The sequence below is a fragment of the Myotis davidii genome, unplaced genomic scaffold (genome assembly GCF_000327345.1).
Source record: "Myotis davidii unplaced genomic scaffold, ASM32734v1 scaffold458, whole genome shotgun sequence".
NCBI classification, from domain to species: Eukaryota; Metazoa; Chordata; class Mammalia; order Chiroptera; family Vespertilionidae; genus Myotis; species Myotis davidii.
The window spans coordinates 951,853-970,907 of NW_006289819.1; the positions used below are offsets into that span (position 1 = coordinate 951,853).

Below are 19,055 nucleotides of genomic sequence, written 5' to 3' on the forward strand. Positions count from 1 at the left end.
CAGGTTATTATTATATTAGCTTTATTAACTCAAAAGAATGTCACAATGGCACAGTAATCCTACTTTTGCCCAGCCCTGTACATGAATGATTTGAATTGAAGGTATCTTAACTTTAAAGTTAAGAGTTCATACAGATAATTCCAATTCAAATTCTATATTGCAAGGTTCTTCATCTCCCATTCTATATTTGTATCTTATTTACTCATTTGCTCTATGTTTAATACATAAAAACCCATTAACATTAAGAAAAAGTCAGAATTTCTTTGCAGTTCCACTTTTTCTTTAAAATATGCCCCATTAAAAGTATACTGAGAAGATTCTGTGTTCAGGTTATTTGAATTAATTCTTTTTTCAATGTGGTTATTATATCCACAGTTCAGTTTGTTTCTGTTTGTAGTCAATTTTAGAATATGCTTCGTTCATTTTTTAATTTAATTTTATTAAGTAAAACATTTACATTTCAAAAATCAAAAGAATATAAAGGGGTATTCTCAGAGAAGTTTCATTCTCCTTCCTGTAATTTTTACTGTTTTCTCATTCCCAATAGGTTGTGACCTTTTCATTATTTTCTGGTGTAACATTCCAGTGCTTCTTTTTATAAAACTCTATCTGTAAAAATATAATTTCCTGCATGTTATACATGTGTATGTGTGTATATGCTTTCCCTTTCTCAAAAACAAATGGTATTAAGTACATTTACACTGTTGTGCAACCATGACCACCATCCATTTCCAGTATTTTTTCATCTTCCCCACCTGAAACTCTATACCTATTAAACAATAACTCCCACTTTCCTCCCAGCTCCTGGCAACCACCAAGTTATTTTCTGTTTCTGTGAACTTCTCAATTTTAAGTGGAATTATATACTATTTGTCCTTTGTGACTGGCTTGAAATACTTAGCAAAATGTCTTCAAGGTTCATCCACACTATAGCATGTGTCAGGATTTCCTTCTCTTAAAAGCTGAATAATATTCCACTGTATGTATATACCATATTTTGTTTATTCATTCTTCTGCTGAGGAACACTTGGGTTTCTCTGACTTTTTGGTTATTGTGAATAATACAGCTAAACATAGGTATAAAAATATCTGCTTGATTCCTGCTTTCATTATTTTGCCTATATACCCTAAAGTGGAATTTGTGGATCAAATGGTAATTCTATTTTTAAATTTTTGAGGAACTGCTATGTTTTCTATACTGGCTGCACCATTTTACATTCCCATTAGCAATACACAGAGTTCCAATTTCTTCACATCTTCACCAACATTTGTTATTCTCTACTTATTTGATAATAGGCAACAATCCTAATGGGTGTGAAATGTTTTTGTTTTTTTTTCATTGTGGTTTTGATTTGATTTTCCTCATTAGAGATTTGAACATCATTTAAAAATTTTATTTTTATGGAACTTACTGGGCTGGCATTGGTTGATAAAATTATATAGGTTTCAAGTGTAAAATTCTATAATACATTGTCTATATATGGTATTGTGTTCACCACCAAAAGTCAAATCTCCTTCTATTACCATTTATCTTCCCTCATCCTCCTTTCCCTCTTGTAATCACTATACTGTTGTCTGTGTCTTTGAGGTGTTTTATTTTTATTTTTTTACTTAATCCCTTCATTTTTTTCACCTGGCCCCCCAAGCACCCTCCCCTCTGACAGTTGTCAGTCTGATCTCTGTACTTATGACTCTGTTTCTATTTTGTTCATTAGATTCCACATATAACGGCAATCACATGGTACTTTTCTTTCTCTGACTTATTTCACTTAGCATAATACTCTTCAGGTCCATTCATGCTCTTGCAAAAAGTAAGATTTCCTTCTTTTTTTTATGGCTTAGTATTCCATTGTGTAAAATTTACCACAGCTTTTTTTTTCTTAAATATATATTTTTGTTGATTTCGGAGGGGAAGGGAGAGAAAGAGATAGAAACATCAATGATGTGAGGGTATCAGTGATTGGCTGCCTCCTGCATACCCCCAACTGGAGATCAAGCCCACAACCTGAGCATGTGCCCTTGACCATAATCGAACCTGGGACCCTTCAGTCTGCAGGCCTATGCTCTATCCACTGAGCCAAACCAGGTAGGGCTACCACAGCTTTTTTTATACACTCATCTACTCCCCCCCAAAAAACACTTTACTTTGCCATGATGAATTGTTTTAATATGTTGAATTCTAATTCCTAATATTGTATTTAAGATTTTTATAACAACATTCATACATGACTCTGTGTGTGTGTTGTATATGCTGAAATCAAGTTTAGATATAAAAGTTCTACCTGCCTCATAAAAAGTATTTGGATGTCTCCCTACTTTTTATTTTATTTTATTTTGATTTTTTAATATACTTTTATTAATTTCAGAGAGGAAAGGAGACAGAAACATCAATGATGACAGAGAATCATTGATTGCCTGCCTCTTGCACGCCCCCTACTGGGGATTGAGCCCACAATCCGAGAATGTGCCCTTGACCAGAATTGAACCCGGGACCCTTCAGTTCAAAGGCTGATGCTCTATCCATTGAGCCAAAACAGCAGGGGGCTACTTTTTAAAAAAATTGATTTGAGAGACAGAGTGAGAGAAAAGAAAGGGGGAGGGAAAGAGAGAGAGAGAAACAATGATTTGTTGTTCCACTTATTCATGCATTCATTGGTTGATTCTTGTATGTACCCTGACCGAGAATTGAACCTGCAACCCTGGCTTATGGGAATGATCAACTGAGCCAAGTACCCTGGAATTGGGTCTTCAATTGAGATTATTTTGTCGTTTTTCAATTTTTTCCTGAGTTTGGAAAATTCTATTTTCACATCTTTTATGTGATGTCCATTGTGCATTTCTAGTTTGACTTTTAAAATTTGTGATTCAGTGTATTTCCTATCTGTCAATACTTGTTTAATTGAATTTGAGTTGGTGCACAACAACTACTTTCCTCTGGTGAGTCACTGATTTTGGCAGTAGGATTTTCAGTAATTAAAATGGTTTTACCTTCTTTTTTTTCCATATAGAAACTTTTTACAGATGTTGATTGCTGTTTACCAATCATTTGAAATGTCTTATATTTTTCTGGGCCAGCAACAACAGGAGGTTCTGTTTTGGCAGGGATCTTGAGTATTTCTGTCGGCATAGTGAAATATAGTTTCTTTAGTAGAAGGGCCTGTTTGGGTTGGGATGGGAGGTTTGGTATATCTTTTGATTTTATGATTCTCTTTTGTTTCTGTATAAATTGCTACTCCTTGCTTCCTTCTTTTCCTTCAGAATTATGTGTCCTTTCCTACCAAAAGTAGTTATCGTCCCAAGACTGCTATCTCTAGTTCTTTACACTTTCAATTCACTCTCTTTCTTCTGATTCCCCAATAGCTAATGCTCTAATCCAGCGGTTCTCAACCTGTGAGTCGCGACCCCGCTGGGGGTCGAATGACCATTTCACAGGGGTCGCCTAAGACCATCGGAAAACACATATATAATTACATATTGTTTTCTGATGAATCACTATGCTTTAATTATGTTCAATTTGTAACAATAAAAATACATCCTGCATATCAGATATTTACATTACAATTCATAACAGTAGCAAAATCACAGTAATGAAGTAGCAATGAAATAATTTTATGGGTGGGGGTCACCACAACATGAGGGACTGTATTAAAGGGTCACGGCATTAGGAAGGTTGAGAATCACTGCTCTAATCCAATAGGTCTTAGCTGTGTTCTCAGTATTTCCCACTCTGAATGGGACTACTAGTGTATTTCTCTGGCGGTGATTTTAGCTATGTTAAACCCACATTGTCCTCTTTTTTATGCACTTCCCACCTATATAAAACACTTCATTTTGGTATGGATCTGTTACTGGCTATACTGGTTTCAGATCTTTTTATCTATGTAGATTAACATGTAATTGAAACTTGTGATAGTCTTGACTCCTATTTATGTTTAGACATGAGTTATGGGTGGTTTGATTTACCCTCCTATTTGATCTGTACATTTCTGGAGAATTTATGGAAATATTTTTATTTTGATGATCAGCACTATCCCTGGGACCTTATATTTTTAATAGCCTCTCAAGATACTTCAAAATAGTGATTCATAAAGTAGGTTGAGAACAATCCAGTACCACGCAGTTATAAAGAGGACTGAAGTATGTCTCCAAACTACTAAGAAGTCATTTTAGGACATATCAAATGAAAGAAGCAAAGTTGAGAAAAGTATGCATAAAATGCTGTCCTTTATATAAGAGGGTGGAGGTTACATATCATATATGTACACCCTCATGCACACACGGATATATTTGTTTATACTTTTTAAAATGGAATTTAAACCATAAAAGTCAAAGAAACTGGTTACCTATGGCAGAGGAAAGAAATAGGATGATGGGGATTTCTCTGAATATACTTTGTTTTATAGATTTGACTTTAAGAACAATGTATATCGTTTATGTATTTATAAAGTAACATTTTTAAAAAATATTTTTTTATTGATGTCAGAGAGGAAGGGAGAAGGAGAGATAGAAACATCAATGATGAGAGAGATTCACTGATAGGCTTCCTCCTGCATGTCCCACACTGGGGATTGAGACCATAACCCAGGCATGTGCACCAATACTTAACCACTGAGCCACACCAGCTAGGCTAAAAAAACGATCTTTAAAAATTAAAAATTAAACAAGTGAATCTAAGTTTATATCAAATTGGTGGCATGGCCACCCAGAGGGAAACTAATGCAAATGACCTTATAACATCATTAGAGGCCCGGTGCACAAATTCATGCACCAGTGTGGTCCCTCAGCCTGGCCTGCGGGATCGGGCCGAAACCAGCTCTCCGACATCCCCTGAGGGGTCCTGGATGGCGAGAGGGCACAGGCCAGGCAAAGGGACCCCACCGGTGCACTACCAGGGCCGGGGAGGGACATGGGAGGTTGGCCAGATGGGGCGGGACCACGGGAGAGCTCCAGGGCGTGTCCGGCCCATCTTGCTCAGTCCTGATCAGCCAGACCCCAGCAGCAAGCTAACCTACTGGTCGGCGCATCTTCCCCCTGGTGGTTAGTGCACGTCATAGCAACTGGTCGACCGGTCGATGATCTGTCCCCTGGTGGTCAGTGCAGTGAACGTCGTAGCGACTGGTCAACTGTCTGCCCCCTGGTGGTTAGTGCACGTCATTGCAAGCAGTTGAGTGGCCTTAGCATATCATTAGCATATTATGCTTTGATTGGTTGAATGGACGACAGGACACTTAGCATATTAGGCTTTTATTATATAGGATTAGACTTTCTTGAGGGTAAGAAAAAAATTTGTAAAAAACTCAAACATTATTTAGGTCTCATAATGGTGGCAAGTGTTGGTATTGTTATTCTGAGACTCATATATATGTATTATAGGATAAAACAAATGATTTTTAGTGACATGGAAAACTAGAGTTTTGGGATGGTACAAAGGCAATACAGATTTAAGAGACTGAAGATAAAATCAGTAAAAACACCATTGTCCTGAATTTTAGTAGGAAGTATTCATATAAACTAATGATTTTTTATGCTAATAAAAAAGATGCTCCTACCTCTCGATACCAAAAAGACCTAGAAAGAATGATCAACTCAATAGCACTGAGCACTCTAGTGCTTAGATTATAGTCTCTAAATACCACGTCCCACTAAAAGGAGCCTAAGCACCTAAAAGAAATAGCCAATTCTTTATTTGGGCCAAGAAATGTATAAGATGAACAAGGAACATTTTAAATTCCAAAAGTCAAAGAGAGCTATCAAATAATAAAGAGTCAGGAGACAACTTGATGAAGCTTATATGAGGCCAAAGATGGGATACTTCAAGAATCAATAAAAACAATTAGTGGAATGAAGTGAAACATATCAAATATGTATGAATCCTTGAGTTAATGATACTAAACAGCAACAACAAACCCTCTTTAAATATTTTTTGGAGAATGTTAGTAAAGCAATTCATTATTTTGAAAACTGGTAAAGACAAGAATCAAGCATTTAAACCATCTTTCTTACATGAATTATGCCTAAGGATAACCAAGTTGTTGATGAAAGTTTATTTTAATAGGTATAGTCCACTTAATTTATATGGATGGAATGAATGGTAAAATTACAATTCCCCATTTTGCAAGCATGATAAATTGACAAATTTAACCAGAGGTCAGCAAACTATAGCCAGCAGGCAACGCCACCCGTTTTGTAACTAGTGTTACTGGAACACAGCTTGCCCGTCTGTTTATGTATTGTCTATGGCTGCTTTGGCATTACAAAGATAAAGTTAAGTAGCGGCAATAGAGAATCTAAGGTCCCATAAAGCAGTAATATTTACTATCTGACCCGTTAAAAAAATTTGGGAAGCCCAGATCTAGACCACAAGCAGTAATGACTACTACATTATAAAAATGAGGACTATCAGACCAAAGAGCTTCCTAATAGAAGTAAAGACCACCATCTATAAAATATTCATAGGAAAAAAACTGAACCTGAACATGATCAAGCTTCTAGATCTAGCTACCAATTTCTAGGAAAGAGGATAGAGAAACATGTTAAATGATACTATAGAGATACAATCAGCAAAATCTAATTATGGAAAATTTTGAAGACAAATGACTTAGATTTTCAACACATAAATTGCCAGAAAAAACTGAGAGAAGGAGAACCCAAAGATTAAAAGAGGCTTAAGGGACATATCAATCAACTGCAATATGTGGATCTTATTTGAATCCTGATTCAAAGAAACTGTAGTGTGTGTGTGTGTGTGTGTGTGTGTGTGTGAGAGAGAGAGAGAGAGAGAGAGAGAGAGAGAAAGAGAACAGAGAAAATTTAAATACTGAGTAAAAAATCTTTTGATATTAAAAAGTATTAATTTATGTGATGTTATTATAATTGTGTTTAAAATTACTGTTTATGAGATACAGATTAAATATTTAATGACAAATACTATGGGTGATTGAGCAGAAGGCAGGGAGTGTGTAAAGATACAGATAAAACAAGATGGACTTTGTTGATAAATATCAAGGATAAAGGATACATGGATATTCACAGTGCTATTCTTTCTACCTTTGTATACATTTGAAATTTTACATTACAAATAATTTTTTTAATAGGGGAAAATGCTAAATAACCACCTGGGGAGCGCTTTCAAACAATACATATTCTCTTATGCTCAATTAATGTAGCACGACCTCCCGATGGGAACATAGCCCTTACATACAAAACCCATAACCCATCTCTCTATCCTCCATTGAGACTCACTGCAATCATGATTCATAGTAACTGCAAAGATGGGCTAAATCTCTCAGTTATTTTAAGACAAAAGAAGAAAAAGATGAATCTGATCTTTAGGAGAAAAATCTAGTGAGGTTATTAGTTTAAGTGAAATAATATATTTTACTGAATAATTAATTAAAAGTGAGAAAATCCCAGGACCAAGTGAGAATTTAGGGGAAAGGAGATAAGGGACCCTTCTAATAGTCATCCTTTCTATCGGGAGATTTTCCTTTCACCTCTTGTTATTATTGTAGGATTTGTTAAAAGCTCTATGGTTTTTTGAAGCAGATTAAATGCAAGACCTTCCATTCTGTCTATCATGTAAGTAGGAACTGATAAGGAAGGATGAAGGGTTTGGTTTTTGTTAGCAAAAGAAGAGTTTGAGAGATGCTTGAATATTATAAGTTAATGTAGAGATGGAGATGTCCAGATTTTACAGCTCATTTTATTTTAGGTGAGCCTTTTCTTTTGGACCATATGAAAAAGAAGAGGCAGGCAGGGGACCCTAGGCTTTCCCATAATGGAATGTATAATTTTGGGAAGATAATTAATTGGGTAAAGAGGACTTGGGTCTAATTACTCACCCAGAGGGGGCTGCAGCATACCCCCATTCTTCTCACAGTTCCCAATAGGCTGGATTTCAGTTGAGTCAACCAGCCGCCAGAAGTCATTCTTGTTGTCGCTGCCATCAAGGCGAAGGCGGAGGCGAGCTCCTGTTAGTCCAACTACTGTAGCGATACAGGTAGATGTGGTGTTCCTGGGATCCTGTGCCTCTAATTTCATGCTGATCTTGAACTCGTTGCTTGGAGGTGTGTAGGACTGAGGAGAACAAGCCATGGGGATTAGGCAGACTAAGGTAAGTGGCATTTTCAGTAAGGATGTTAGATGGAACCTGAAAATTCATGCCTTGGACTCAAAGTGGTTACAGCTTGACCAGGGACAAACCACTGTGAATTATTCCCTAATACTTAGGAAGATTTACATACGAAAGAAACACTAGAAGGTAAGAAAGGGAAAAAATTACTTTCCACTGAAGCATCAAATATTGACTCACACCAGTAAGAAAAGGACAAGAGTGCCTCAAATGGTCCTTACTTAGTGCTCTCTCATCTTATTTTCTCCAACTCTCTAATTCTCTAGGTACTCATGTTTTCTTTTTAGAAATCCTCCAATTTACCTATTATATACTAAGTGTCTCTTCATGAAGTGATATAGTATATACTGCTTTGTAAATCCAGCACACAGACTCCTATTACCGGCATCCCCCACCACAGTGGTACATTTGTTACAATTGACGAACCTACACTGATACATTATAACCTCTCAAAGCATACAGTTTACAGGAGGGTTCTCTCTTGGTGTTGTACATTGGGTTTGGACAAAGGTATAATGACATTTATCTATCATTACAGTATCATACTAGATAGTTTCACTGGCCAAAAAGTCCTCAGTGATCTGCATATTCATCCTTCCTCCACTCAACCACTGGCAACTACTGATCTTTTCACTGTCTCTTTTCTAGAATGTATGTAGCCTTTTTAGATAGGCTTCTTTTCTTTTGCAATAAGCATTTCAGTTTCCTTTATGTCTTTTCATGGCTTGATAGCTAATTTCCTTTTAGGGGTGAATAACACTCCTTTGTCTGGCTATACCACAGTTTATTCATTCATCTACTGAAGGTATCTTTCAAGTTTTGGCAATTATGAATAAAGCTGCAATAAACATCCATTTTCAGGTTTTTGTATGGTCAAACATTTTCAGTTCCTTTGGGTAAACACAAAGGAATGGAATTGCTGTATCATATGGTAACAGTACATTTAGTTTTGTAAGAAATCACCAATATGTCTTACAAAATGACTGTACCCTTTTGCATTCCCACAAGCAATGAGTGAGAATTACTGTTGCTCCATATCCTTGCAAGCACATGGCAGTGTCAGTATTCTGGATTTTGACCACTCTACTAGGTGTGTAGTGGTATTTAATTTGCATTTAAAACATTTTTTTCACATTTTTAAAATCATCTGCATTATCTTTTTTTGGTGATATCTAAGATCTTTGGCTCATTTTTAAATTAAGTTGTTGGTTTTCTTATTGTTGAGTTTTTAAGTGTTCTTTGTATGTTTTGTATAACAGTCTGTTAGCAGATGTGTCTTTTGTACATTATTTTCTCCCAATCTGTGGCTTGTCTTCTCATTCTCTTGATCTTTCACAGAGCAGAAACTTTTAATATTTTTTTAAATATATATTCTACTGATTTTTTTACAGAGAGGAAGAAAGAGGGATAGAGAGGTAGAAACATCAATGAGAAACATCGATCAGCTGCCTCCTGCACACCTCCCTGCAGAAACTTTTAATATTAATGAAGTCCAGCTTATCAATTATTTCTTTCATGGATCATGCCTTTGGTATTATATCTAAACAGTCATCACCATACCCAAGGTCTTCTTGTTTTTCCTCTTATGTTATTTTCTGAGAGTTGTATAGTTTTAAGTGTTACATTTAGGTCTGAGGTTTATTTTGACTTAATTTTTGTGCAGGGAGTAAGGTCTGTGTCTAGATTCATTTTTTGCCTGTGGCTGTCCAGTTGTTTCAGTACCATTTGTTAGAAAGACTATCTTTTCTCTACTGTATTGCCTTTGCTCATTTTTCAAAGATCAGTTGACTATATTTATGTGGGATTATTTTGGAGCTCTCTATTCTGTTTCATTTATCTATTTATCTATTCTCTTATCAATACCACACTGTCTTGATTACTGTAGCGATATAGTAATTCTTGAATTTGGGTAGTGTCAGTCTTCAAACTTTGTTGTTCTTCTTCAATTTTGTGTTGGCTCTTCTGTATCTTTTGCCACTCCATATAAACTTTAGAATTCGTTTGTCAATATCCACAAAATAACTTGCTGAAATTTTGATTAAGCTTGCATTGAATCTATAGATCAAGTTGGGAAGAACCGACATTTTGAACAATATTGAGTCTTCCTTTTCTTGGTCACGTACTCTCTATTTTTAAGTTTTTTTATTTCATTTATCTAAGTTCTAAAGTTTTCCTCAGATAATTTTTATATGTATTTTGTTAGATTTATACCTAAGTATTTCATTTTTGGAGGTGCTCATATAAATGATATTGTTTTAAATTTCAAATTCCACTTTTTAATTGCTGGTATATAGAAAAGTGATTGACTCATATATTAATCTTGTATTGGCAACTGTACTATAATTGCTTATTAGTTCTAGGAATTTTTTTGTCAATTCTTTTAGATTTTCTACATAAACAATCATGTCATCTATAAACAAACAGTTTTATTTCTTCCTTCCCAATTTGTATACCCTTTATTTCCTTTTCTTATTTTATTGCAATAGCTAGGATTTCCAGGATGATGTTGAAAAGAAGTGGTGAGAGAGACATCCATGCCTTCTTTCGAATGTTAGTGGGAAAGCTAGTTTTTAACCATTGTGATCTTGGCTACAGGTTTTTAAAATATAGATAGTAACATTCAGCATAACTATTATGATATTCACCCATATTGTTGAATGGAATCAATAATCCATTTCTTTTTGTTTCTGAGTAGTATATCATGTTGATGGACATTTGGTGTGTTTCCAGTTTTTCACTATTACAAATAAGTCTCTTATGAATATCCACACATATGAATATACTTACTATATTTCCATACATATTTCAGGAATATAGTAAAGTGGAATGGATGAATCATATGATAGGTATAACTCACATACCAGAATATTTAACTTTTTACAGTATATAATTCAGTGGTTTTTAGTATATTCACAGAGGCAAACATCACTCCACCTAAATTTAGAACATTTTCATCATGCCCACAATAGAAACCCCATATCCATTAGCCTTTTCTCTCCATTCTCCCCTCAGGCAATCCCCTGAAAACCACCAATCTACTTTCTGTTTCTTTTTAATATTTCTTAATTGATTTCAGAAAGGGAGAGGGAGAGAAACAACAGTGATGAGAGAGAATCATTGATCAGTTGCCTCCTGCCCATCCCCTATGGGGATCGAGCCTGAAACCTGGGCCTGTGACCTGACTGGGAATTGAACTGTGACTTCTTGGTTCATAGATCAATGTTCAACCATTGAGCCACACTGGTTGGGCTACTTTCTGTTTCTATGGATTCATCTATTCTAGAGATTAATATAAGTGGAATTTTAAAATATGTGAATAGCTCCTTTCTTCACTTAGTGAATTGTTTACAAGGTTAACCTGGAGTGTTTATCAGTACTTCATTCATTTTCATTGCTGAATAACATTCTATTATATAAATATACAATTTTGCTTATCCATTCATCAGTTGATAAACATTTGGATTGTTTCCTCTTTTTAACTATTAGGTATAATAATGCCTTGAACATTTGTGTATAAGTTTTTGTGGGGTCATACATTTTGATTTCTCTCTCTTGGGTACATACCTAAATGTGAGACTGATGGGTCATGAGGCAATTCTATTTTGAGTAAATTTCAAACTGTTTTCTAAAGTGCCTACAGCATTTTACAATCTCACCACCTACATATAAGGGTTCCAATTTCTCTACATCCTCAGCAACACCTGTTTTTGTCTGCCTTTTTTATTTCAGCTACCCTAGTAGATGTGAAGTGGTATCTCATTACAATTTTGATTTGTATTTCCTTAATGATGTTAAGAATCTTTTACATGCTTGTTGGCTATTTGTAAATATATGGAGAAAGACCTATTCAAATTCTTTGCCCATTTAAATCTTGGGTTATTTAACTGGTGAGGTGGTAAGAGTTCTTCATATCTTCCAGATTCAAGTTCCTTATTAGATACATGATTTGTAAATATTATCTCCCATTGTATGGGTTGTCTTTTCACTTTCTTGATAGTGGAAGCACGAAAGCAGTTAATTTTGTCTATCAAGTTTCACCTCCATTGTTTGTAGTTTTAGTGCCATCTCTAAGAAATCATTGCCTAGTCCAAGATTTATTCCTGTTTTTTTCTAAGAGTGTCATGGTTTTATCTCTTACATTCGGGTCTATCATCCACTTGGAGTCAATTTTCATAAATGGTGTGGAGGATGGGTCCAACTTCATTCTTTTGTACATGAATATCCAGTTGTCCCCATATTAGTTGTTGAAAATATCACTGAACTGTCTTGGCATCTTTGTCCAAATCAATTGAACATAAATGCATGGGTTTATTTCTGTACTCTCAAATCTAATCCACTGATCTATATGTCTATCTTTATGTCAGTACCACAGTGTGTTAAGTACTGTTGATTTGTAGTAAGTTTTGAAACCAGGAAATAGAAATCATCTACCTTTGTTCTCTTTTTTCTCATAATTGGCTATTCTGGGTCCTTTGTAATTCTATGTGAATTTTAGAGTCAACTTGTCAACTTCTACAAAGTAGGCATATGGGGCGTCAATAAGAAGTACATCAAATCAATAGATCAATTTGGAGAGTATTGCTGTCAGCTATGTGGTTTGTCAATATTTTCTCCAAGTCTATGGCTTATATTTTCATTCTCTTATCAATATCTTTTAAAGACCAGAAGTTCTTAATTTTGACAAAGTCTACTTTATGAATTTTTAATGGATCATGCTTTGGGTAAGCTGTTTTCTTTATATAAGTGTCACATATTGTTAGTTCATTCATAAATTTTAATTTTTATGAATATTAATTTTTAATATTCATAAATATTAATTCATAAATATTAATTTTTGCTGCTATTGTAAATGGATATTTCTCTTTCATTATAACTTTATTGAGTTACTTTTCACCACTGAGTAAAATGTTGGCTTTAGTACTGAGGTATAAATACTTTGCAAGTTAAGAATGTATTATTCAATTCCTAGTTAAATTAGTGATTTTTATTTTTGTTCAATAGTATGTTAAAGTTTTCTGCCAAATTATTTTCCAAAGAAACTGAAACATTTTACATTTTCACCAGTAGTTTATGAAAATCCTACTTGTTCCATAACCTTGCCACTATTAGGTATGGTCAGTCTTCTCACATATTTTCTTCGGTTTTTGTTCTAATTTTTCAGTCTGGATCCCTTTTATTTCTTTTATTTGGCTTGGTCTCATTGGTAGTACAATGCTGAATAGAAATAGCAAGAAAAAAACATCCTTGTCTTGTTCCTGACCTTAAGAAAAAAGCATTTTATGTGATGTTATCTGTAGGTTTTTCATAGATGTCCTTTGGGGCTTAGGATTTTTAAAAATTCCTTCTATTTCTTGTTTGCTGAGAGTTTTTATTAATGGACACTGAATTTTGTCAAATGCTTTCTTTGCATCTATTTAGATAATCTTTATTTCCTTCATAGTGTGTTCATGTGGTCAATTACACTGATTGATTTCCGAATGTTAAATCAACCTTGATTCTTGAAACTAAACTTCAGTTGTCATGAATTATTTTTATATATTGTTTGATTCAATTTCCTAAAATTTTGTTTAGAATTTGTACATGTATTTTTATGTGGGATGTAACACTGTAGTTTTCTTTTCCATCAATGTTGGCCTGGTTTTAGTATCAGAATAACGCTTGCCTTATAGAATGAGACAAAAGGTATTCCCTTCTTGTAAACATTCTAGAAGAGTCAATGTAGAATTTGCATTATTTTTTCCCTTAAATGTTTGAAACAATTCATTGGTGAAGTCATCTAGGCTTGGAATTTACTAAAAACTTAGTTCTGTGGCAAAAATAGTGCTATTCATATTTCCTAAGTGAGCTTTTGGTACTTTTTGTCATTCATGAAATTATCCATTTCATTTAAATCTTGGGTTATTTAACTGGTGAGGTGGTTAAGAGTAAAATTTGTCTATCAAGTTTCACCTCTATTGAGGTGAAATTTAAAGGCATAAGTTTGTTCACAGTATTCCTTTAATATCTCTTTAATATCTCCAGGCTCAATAATGATGTTACCGCTTTTAGTTTGGTGTTAGTAATTTATGTTTTCTCTCTTTTCATTTTTGATCAGCTGGCCAGAAGTTTACCTCATTGCAAAGAATCAGCTGTAGGTTTCAATGATATTTTTCTATTATATTTCTGGTTTTTGTTTGATTGATTTAAGCTCTACTCTTGATTTTATGCTGTTTTTTTTTTCTTTGCTTAATTTGGGGTTATTCATTTTTCCTAGTTTCTTAAAGTAGGAGCTACATGAAAAACTTTCCTTCTTTTCTAATGTAAATGTTTAGTGCTATAAATTTCTCCCTAAAAACTACTTTGGCATCATACCACAATTTCTTAAATGTTCTCCTTTCATTTTCATTTAATTGAAAATACTTTCTAATGTTCCTAAATACCTCTATAAGTATTTAGAAATGTGATACTTAATTTCCAAATATTTGGAGATCTTCCAGATAACCTTCTGCTATTCATTTTTAATTTATTTCCAATGTATCAGAGACTATATTTCATATTATTTAAATCCTTTTAAATTTAACAAACCTTATTGTACAGTCCAGGAAATGGTCTAACCTAGTAAATGTTCTGCATGCACTTGAAAAGAATGCATATTCTATTGTCGTTAGAGAGTATCAATCAGGTCAGGTTGGCTGGTAGTGCTGTTTGAATCTTCTATACAGATACTTGCTTATTTTCTGTCTACTTGTTTTCTAATCATAGAAAGGGTATTAAAAGTCTGACTGCAGCCGAAACCGGTTTGGCTCAATGGATAGAGCGTCGGCTTGCGGACTGAGGGGTCCCGGGTTTGATTCCGGTCAAGGGCATGTACCTGGGTTGCAGGCACATCCCCAGTGGGGGATGTGCAGGAGGCAGGCGATCGAAGTTTCTCTCTCATCGATGTTTCTAACTCTCTATCTCTCTCCCTTCCTCTCTGTAAAAAATCAATAAAATAATTTTAAAAAAAAGTCTGACTGCAGATAAATCTTATTTTTTGCTTCACCTAAGGAATTTGACCCCTTAGCACACCATAAAATACCTTCTTTATCCCTGGTAACATTCTTTGCTCTGATATATACTTTCATATTAATATGGTCAATGTCAGCATGGTATATCATTTTCCTTTCAGCCTATTTGTGCCTTTCTTTTTAAAGTGTAGTTTCTTGCAAGCAGTATATAATTGTGTTGCTTTCTATTTAATGTAACAAGTTTAGCCTTTTAATTGGGGCATTTAGACCTTTCATAATCACTCTGATTACTGATATGGTTGGATTTAAATCCACTATATTGCTATTTGTTTTCTATTATTTTAATGGTTGCTGTGGGGTTTATAGTAAACACATTTAACTTATCAGCCTATCTTATTATATTTTACTACTTCATGTATATGAATCTTATCAATATTATACTTAGGATTTCTCTTGGCATTTAATTATCATACATTTTATTTATACAAATTTTAATTATCTTTACAATGCAATATTGTTGTTTATACAATTATCTTTCATAGAGATTTAAATAGCAATAAAAAACATCTTATGTCTTTACTTTTATAATTATAATTTCCAGTGGTTTTCTTTCCTTTGTGTAGATCTATAATTTCACCTAGTATCATTTTTCTTCTGCTTGATGGACTTCCTTTAATATTTCTTATAGTGGGTTTCTTGGTAATTCCTTCAGCTTTTGTATGTCTGAAAATACCTTTATTTTGCCTTTGCTTTTTGGAAGATCTTTTTGCTGAATATAGAATTCTAGGTTAACAGTTTTTTCTTCTGATACGTTAAAGATGTTACTCAACTTCCTTCTTGCTTGCATTGTTTCTAACAAGAAAATATGTCATTCATATCTTAGTTCCCCTGTATGCAAAGTATTTTTTTTTGTAGCTGCTTTTAAGATGTTCTCTTATCACTGATTTTAAGCATTTATGATATGCCTTAGTGTAGTTGTTTTCTTTCTTTACTTTTTTATTTCTTTTTTTTTTGTCATTGAACTTCTTAGATCTGTGGTCACAGAATTCTCATAAATTTTTGAAAGTTTTTAGCCATTATATCTCCAAATATTTTTCTGTCCCCTTCTATCCTTTGAGCATTAAAATTACACGGTCTATGAAGTTATTACATAAACTTGGAAATCATCCTATGGCTCACTAATGTTCTTTACATCTTTTCAAGATTCTTTTGTGTGTGTGTGTGTGTGTGTTTGTTTTATTCTCAATTTTTATTGCTATATCTCCAAGTCTACCAATATTTTCTCCTGACATTAATATCCAGTGTATTTTTATTTTGTACACAGTAGTTCAATATGAGTCTGTAAATATCTTCCATATTCTCTGCTAAACTTTTGAACATAACTGTTTTAATGTTTTTGCCTGCTATTCTAAGATCTGCATAGATTCTAAGTCAGATTATTCTGCTCATTATTGGTTATATTTTCCAGCCTCTTTACATACCTGTTTGATCAGATACCAGACACTGTGAATTTTACCTGTTGGGTACTCGATATATATTTCTTATTGTTGACATTATTACAGATGTCTCCCATCCCTCTGCTGCCTGCCTTGGGGTGCTATATATTTTTGCATTCCCTTCTTGTGCTTTGTTCCTAGATGCAACTAAGTTACTTGGAAATAATTTGATCATTTTGAGTCTTGCTTTATGATTTGCTTGGCAGGCTCAGAACAGTGCTCACTTTAAGACTAAATATTTATCACTACTGAGCAAATTTTCCTGAATATTCAACCCAATGCCACGTGAACTGAGTTTTTCCAGTCTAGTTCGTAGGACCAGGTACTATTTTTAGCCTAGTGTGAATATTCCATTTAAATCTTTCAGATGGTTTTTCCCTTGGCTTTGGGTAGTTTCCTCACATGCACATACTGAATAATAGTGCTTTGCTGAATACTTGAAGGAAGATTTCTGCACATCTTCGTTGTTTGCTTTCTGCACAGCTCTGTTCTCTCTGGCAATGTGTCCTGAAAATTCTAGCCACCTTGGTTTCCCTGGACTCTCAGTTCCATATCCTCAAATTATGGAGTACTGGCCTCAATCTTGAGCCACCTTCCCTGGGCCATGGTCTCAAAACTCTCTTAAGATAGTAAGCTGGGAAGTCATAAGGGGCTCCATCTTCCAGAGATCACTGTGGTTGGTTGCTTGATTTTCAGTTACTTGAAAATCAATTTAATATATTTTGTATTTTTAAAAATTATTTTAGATGGTAGCATGAATTTAGCCCTTACTATTTCAAATGAGCAGAAGCCCTGAATTGTACTTTTATTTGGAGCATAGATAAAATTCAAACTCAAAGTAAAATGTTGACAGTTTGAGGAAATAATCATTAGTACCAGAGGAAGAGAGATGTAAATTGCTGTTTAGCAGCAGTACAGTCTTTGCTTATCAGCCTTATCATGTAAAGATATAGTTAATATCATCTATGCGTTGTGTGAGGCACTTAATTCTATATGGGAAGCTCTGAATGGCCTCTGATGAGCTCCTCAAACACTCCCCATACCCTGATGGGACTCAGTGCCAGTATTTTTATGAAAAGAAATGATTGTGGCAGGGATGTTGAGTACAGAGAAACAAATACTGCTCTACTTTTATGAACTGTCTAAGGCAGCGGTCACCAACCTTTCAGACCTCACAGACTACCAGTAGTCCACGGATCACTGGTTGGTGACGGCTGCTCCAAAGGTTTCCTTAAACCAGCGGTCACCAACCTTTCGGACCTCACGGAACAACAGTGGTCCACGGACCAGGGGCTATAACTATGTATTCTATCTGTCTGATTAAATAGCAATAGTAAAAATTAGTTATTGTTTTAGGTGAAGGAAAAGGTATTATTTGGAATGAAGTTGAGGAGAATGTCTGCTGCCAAAACTCATAATGAGTTTTGAGTTGCATTCTCCCCATAGTTTATTCTAGGGCCTTCAGGTGAGAAGCCCATGGCTCCCACCTCATGTTTTGCTTGTCTAAGGATCAGAAAAAGTCTACTTGCCTCCCACCTACTAAGGATGTTGAGAATCAATTACCTGCTTGAAGCAATGAACAGGCGCTGGGACTGAACATGTTTCTTTTAGGTATTTGTCCCAGGTAAAATGACCTGTAAAGGAAATAGAAATCTCTATCACAGTCAACTTCCTAAAAAATGCTTTCAGGATGTAATCTACACTAAACATTAAGCGATTTTCAGACTGGTTTGAAGCACAACAAAACTTACTTTTCCCTGATTGGGTTCAAAGTAATATTAGGGTGAGGAATCTAGGTGACCTGAATGGATCATTTTAGATGAATGTTTTTAAATCATGTCTAAAGATAACCAGAGAGGTTTTTCATGTTAGTTCCTAAAGTGATCCAAAATGCCACAGCAAGATATACCAGTGTCTCAAAGAAGTGCTCAGGAAGCTCATGGAAAACAGAAGAGGTGAAAAGTGGATGAGAAGATTCCTTCTAAATAACCTGATTCCTGAAAAAGTCACTTATTGCCATCAGATGATAGCATTAAACACCCAATATGGTTGGATCCCATTTCAGAAAACACACACACACACACACACAAAAAACAAAAACAAACAAACAAAAAATACACACATAGATAACAGGAATATAATATCTACAGATACCTTCGACAGTGCTTTAATTTGGATTTAGCCAAGCTAAATCTGTAAGGATCAGTGAACTCAGGTACGACAGTAAAGGCTTGCTTCCATACAAGTCTAATACAAACCAAGAGACCTATATAATCCCTCACTATAAAACTTATAGGCCAATTATGAATATCCCAAGAAATAAAGAATTGGTTGAGGACACAGGAAGGGTGGTGGTGAATAGTAATACAGGCTAGCGGCTAGTATCTTTACTTCTTTGTACCTTGCATATGTATTATGGTTTCTTTTCCTTTTATGTTCATT

The 19,055-nt window shown here is 34.7% G+C and overlaps 1 protein-coding gene across 16 annotated transcripts in view; it reads right to left on the reverse strand.

Annotated features, from left to right (window-relative positions):
- SCMH1 (sex comb on midleg homolog 1 (Drosophila)) overlaps window positions 1–19,055 on the reverse strand; it is a 102,865-nt gene that overhangs the window by 57,392 nt on the left and 26,418 nt on the right. For 11 of the 16 annotated variants that reach the window (XM_015563164.1, XM_006762565.2, XM_006762560.2 and 8 more), the window contains 2 exons: window positions 18,177–18,247; window positions 7,842–8,076 (listed from right to left, as the gene is read on the reverse strand). In XM_015563164.1, coding sequence (XP_015418650.1) covers window positions 7,842–8,076; window positions 18,177–18,247 — 306 coding nt within the window. Of the gene's footprint in view, window positions 1–7,841; window positions 8,077–18,176; window positions 18,248–19,055 lie in introns of those variants that run through there. The other 5 variants (XM_006762566.2, XM_015563166.1, XM_006762567.2 and 2 more) reach the window with 2 other exon arrangements.